At 62.6% G+C, this 4952-nt stretch overlaps 1 protein-coding gene across 1 annotated transcript; it reads left to right on the top strand.

The window, feature by feature from the left end:
* The first annotated feature begins 443 nt into the window (after positions 1-443).
* LOC109755998 (putative multidrug resistance protein) lies at positions 444-4686 on the top strand. The gene is made up of 7 exons (XM_073509585.1): positions 444-656; positions 762-816; positions 904-1091; positions 1189-1358; positions 1732-2272; positions 2350-4158; positions 4237-4686. Exons 1-7 carry the CDS (start codon positions 444-446, stop codon positions 4684-4686), a joined length of 3426 nt encoding a protein of 1141 aa, XP_073365686.1.
* Positions 4687-4952: the final 266 nt, after the last annotated feature.

A 4952-nucleotide genomic window follows, 5' to 3' on the forward strand; every position in this document is an offset into this window, starting at 1 on the left:
CAATTCTCGTGAAAAAAATCGAGTGAACCAAAAGAAGAATTCAGGCGACCGTTATATAATTAAACTGGAACCAGTACGCACATTCGTCAGCGCTTCCGTGAACCCGATTTGGCCGCATGGATCTCTCTCAATTGAACGAGTACGAAAGTCGGACGCAGCACCAAATGTCCAACTCCGATCGACCACCGGTCAGCATATTCCTCGCTCGCAAAACCTCCATCCGGCGCTCGGCTACGTGACGAGAAACACGGCCCAGCTGTGCCACCTGATTGGAGGACGGCAACCACTGACTACGATTTACTGATAAGTAGCTGTATCCCGCCCCATGATCGGAGGACAATGCCTGAGTACAAGACTACCGATCATAAGTCGCTGAAGCTCCCTCTCGACCCCCTCCTAGAATCCCCAGCGAAAACTTGAGTTTCTGATCATTTGGATCAACGATGGGGGACGCGGCGGCAGGGAAGGCGTCGTTCCTGGAGATGGTCCGGTACGCCGACGCGCACGACCTGAGCCTCATGATGCTGGGCGTGCTGGGGAGCTTCGGCGACGGCATGATGCAGCCGCTCCTCATGCTCGTGCTCGGCGACATCATCAACAGCTACGGCGCCGCCGGGAGCGCCGGCAGCGCCTTCAGCTCCAGCGCCGTCGACAAGGTTGGTACCCACTGGCTACCAGCTACAGTAGTATATAGTTCTGTCATTCTGTCTCCTGTCGTAGTGTCGAGCTTATTCTTGCTTGTTTGTTTGTTGTGGTCTCAGTTCGCGCTTCGGTTGCTGTATCTCGCGGTTGCAGTGGGCGCATGCTCTTTTCTAGGTAAGCACAACCGTACGTAGTAAACACGGTCAAACTGATTTTGTTACTCGGACTGAATGGTTCTCCTGGTCCATGTCGCCTGAGCAGAGGGGGTGTGCTGGACCAGAACGGCGGAGCGACAGGCGTCGAGGATGCGGAGGCTGTACCTGGAGGCCGTGCTGCGGCAGGAGGTGCACTTCTTCGACGCCGCGCCCTCCTCGCAGTCCACCACCTTCGGGATCATCACCACCATCTCCGACGACGCCGACACCATCCAAGACTTCCTCAGCGAGAAGGTCCGGCCACCAATACTCTGCACTCTCGTAGCCATTTGGCAGTGGCACACACCCGCGGAGTCACCCTCTCTCGAGTCTTGACATGCCTGCCTTTCAGCTTCCCATGGTGCTGGCCAACGTGACGCTCTTCTTCGGCGCCATGTCCGTGTGCTTCGTGTTCGCGTGGCGCCTCGCGCTGGCGGGCCTCCCCTTGACCTTCCTCTTCTTCGTGCCCAGCGTGGTCCTCGGCAAGCGCATGGTGGCCGCCGCCGGGGAGTCGCGCGCGGCGTACGAGTCCGCCGGCGGCATCGCCGACCAGGCCGTCTCCTCCATCCGGACGGTGGCGTCCTACAACGGGGAGCGCCACACACTGGAGCGGTTCAGGAGCGCGCTGGCGCGGAGCACGGCGCTGGGCATCAAGCAGGGCCTCATCAAGGGCGCCGTCATCGGGAGCATGGGCGCCATCTACGCCGTCTGGTCCTTCATGTCCTGGCTCGCCAGCGTCCTCGTCATCCACCAGCACGCCCAGGGCGGCCACGTCTTCGTCGCCGCCATCTGCATCGTCTTGGCGGGAATGTAAGCATGCAAATATTACAATCCAACCCCTTCCTTTCGACCTTGGACCAACAGCTCGATCGATCGTGTCATTGTGCATGTTCAGCTCCATCATGGCGGCGCTCCCGAACCTACGCTACTTCGTGGACGCCTCGGCCGCGGCGGCCCGGATGCGGGGGATGATCGAGAAGCTCCCGCCTCTCAAGGAGGCCGGCAAGAAGGGCGCCACCAAGGACGTCGTGAGGGGCCAGATCGTGTTCAAGGACGTGCACTTCATGTACCCGTCGAGGCCGGACACGCGGGTGCTCAACGGCGTCAACCTGACCATGTCCGAGGGCGCCACCATCGGCCTCGTCGGCGGCAGCGGGTCGGGCAAGTCCACCGTCATCGCCTTGCTGCAGAGGTTCTACCGCCCAGACAGCGGGGAGATCCTGCTCGACGGCGACGACATCGGCTCGCTCAACGCGGAGTGGCTCCGGAGCAAGATCGGCCTGGTGAGCCAAGAGCCCGTGCTGTTCGCCACGTCCATCAGGGAGAACATCCTGTTCGGCAACGAGACGGCCTCGCCGGAGCAGATCATCGACGCGGCCAAGATGGCTAACGCCCACGAGTTCATCACAAAATTGCCCAATGGATACGACACACATGTATGTCACCGTGACAATTTTTGCTAGCTGCAGTTCTTCATTGTTTCAGTATACTGACTGAACTGAAAATGGCGCAGGTGGGGCAGTTCGGGACGCAGATGTCGGGAGGCCAGAAGCAGCGGATCGCCATTGCCCGCGCGCTCATCCGGGACCCCAAGATCCTGCTCCTGGACGAGGCGACGAGCGCGCTGGATTCAGAGTCGGAGCGGACGGTGCAGGACGCGCTGGACCGGGCGTCCGTGGGCCGGACCACCGTCATCGTGGCGCACCGCCTCTCCACGCTCCGCAAGGCCGACACCATCGCCGTGCTCGACCAGGGCCGCGTGGTGGAGTTCGGCACGCACGACGAGCTCGTCGCCATGGACGGCGGCGAAGGCGGCGTGTACGCCAAAATGGTGCACCTGCAGAGCTCGTCCGTGACGCGGGCGGACGGCCCCCGCGTGGCAGAGGAGGAGGAGGAGAAGTTCCATAGCGTGGAGATCGCGTCGCCGGGCGGCGAGCTCCGACCTAGCCCGGTGCCGTCGTTCCGTTCTGTCGAGCCTACCGTGGAATTCAGCAAACTCGCGGTCCCCGTCGCGCACGCGGCGCATCCGCAAAAGTCGTTGCATCTTCGTCTGCTCAAGATGAACCGCCCGGAGTGGAAGCAGGCTCTGCTCGGGTGCGCTGGCGCCATCATATTCGGCGCGGTGCTGCCGCTCTACTCGTACAGCATGGGCTCGCTGCCGGCGGTGTACTTCCTCACCGACCACGACCTCATCCGCGCGAAGACCAGGGCCTACTCCCTCATCTTCCTCGCGATCGCCATCGTGTGCATCGCCGCCAACATCGTGGAGCACTACAACTTCGCCGTCATGGGCGAGCGCCTGACGGAGCGCGTCCGGGACCAGATGCTGGCCAAGATCCTCTCCTTCGAGGTCGGGTGGTTCGACGAGGACGAGAACTCGAGCGCGGCCGTGTGCGCGCGGCTGGCGACGCAGGCGACCAAGGTCCGGTCCCTCGTCGGGGACCGGATGTGCCTGCTGGTGCAGGCGGGCGCCACGGCGTCCCTGGGATTCGCGCTGGCGCTCTACGTGTCGTGGCGCCTCGCGGCGGTGATGATGGCCCTGCAGCCGCTGGTGATCGCCAGCTTCTACTTCAAGAAGGTGCTCATGACGGCCGGCTCCAGGAAGGCCAAGAAGGCGCAGGTGCAGGGCAGCCAGCTCGCCAGCGAGGCCGTGGTGAACCACCGGACGATCACCGCCTTCTCGTCGCAGCGGCGGATGCTCCAGCTGTACGAGGCCGCGCAGGTGGGCCCGAGGAAGGACACCATGACGCAGTCCTGGTTCTCGGGCTTCTGCCTCTGCCTGTGCCAGTTCAACGCCACGGCGAGCACGGCGCTCGCACTGTGGTACGGAGGCAAGCTCATGGCCAGCCGGCAGATCAACACCACGCAGCTGTTCCAGGTGTTTTTCATCCTCATGAGCATGGGGAGGGTCATCGCCGACGCCGGGAGCTTGACGTCGGACTTGGCGCAAGGCGGGGACGCGGTGCAGTCCATCCTCGACACGCTGGACCGTGAACCGGCGATCAAATCCGGCACCGGCGACGGTGCCAGCGAGTCCGACGACGACAAGGAGAAGCTGCAGAAGGGGATCAAGGGAGCCATCGAGTTCAGGGACGTGCACTTCAGCTACCCGACGCGGCCGGAGGTGACGGTGCTCGCCGGGCTGAGCCTCGAGATCGGCGCGGGCAAGACGGTGGCGCTGGTGGGGCCGAGCGGGTCGGGCAAGTCCACGGTGATCGGGCTGATCGAGCGGTTCTACGACGTGCGGAGCGGCTCCATCCTGATCGACGGCAGGGACATCCGGGGGTACGGCCTGACGCACCTCCGGTCGCACGTGGCGCTGGTGAGCCAGGAGCCGACGCTCTTCTCCGGCACGATACGCGACAACATCATGTACGGCGACGAGCAGGCGACGGAGGAGGAGGTGAGGAGCGCGGCGGCGCTGGCCAACGCCCACGAGTTCATCAGCGGGATGGAGAGCGGGTACGACACGCAGATCGGGGAGCGGGGCGCGCAGCTGTCCGGCGGGCAGCGGCAGCGGATCGCGCTGGCGAGGGCGGTGCTGAAGAACGCGAGGATCCTGCTGCTGGACGAGGCGACGAGCGCGCTGGACACGGTGTCGGAGCGGCTGGTGCAGGACGCCGTGGACCGGATGCTGCAGGGGACCAGGACGTGCGTGGTGGTGGCGCACAGGCTCTCCACGGTGCAGAACTCGGACATGATCGCCGTGGTCAAGGATGGGAGGGTGGCGGAGAGAGGGACGCACCGCGACCTCGTCGCCCTCGGCCGCGCCGGCATGTACTACAACCTCGTCAAGCTGCAGCACGGCGCGTCGCCCTGCCATAGCCCGATGCGTGCATTAAGCAACTGATACAATGCAGGTCATCTCGCTTTTGTGTGTAATCTCAGATAGCATTGCATACAGTTTTTTTTTTCTTTCACAATCATTCATTTGTCACAATGGTTATATTATATTGATAAGAAAAGGAATTAAAGCCTCTGGGATAGGCTCTGGCATCATCTAATCAAGCACTCCTACTAAGGATAGGCTCTGGCTAAGAGCATCTTCAACAACCGCGTTAGAGGGAAAGGCAAGTTTTATCACGTGCGGGGCGGTTTGATGTAGGTTTCGGTTTC

This window comes from Aegilops tauschii, chromosome 2 (genome assembly GCF_002575655.3).
Source record: "Aegilops tauschii subsp. strangulata cultivar AL8/78 chromosome 2, Aet v6.0, whole genome shotgun sequence".
NCBI classification, from domain to species: Eukaryota; Viridiplantae; Streptophyta; class Magnoliopsida; order Poales; family Poaceae; genus Aegilops; species Aegilops tauschii.

Excerpts from the sequence above, each read along its gene's own strand:
- LOC109755998 (XM_073509585.1), top strand. The coding sequence starts at position 444 with ATGGGGGACGCGGCGGCAGGGAAGGCGTCGTTCCTGGAGATGGTCCGG. Across the intron at positions 817-903 it reads GGGCGCATGCTCTTTTCTAG|AGGGGGTGTGCTGGACCAGA; the intron begins GTAAGCACAACC and ends TCGCCTGAGCAG. Across the intron at positions 1,359-1,731 it reads GCCGGGGAGTCGCGCGCGGC|CTCCATCATGGCGGCGCTCC; the intron begins GTACGAGTCCGC and ends GTGCATGTTCAG.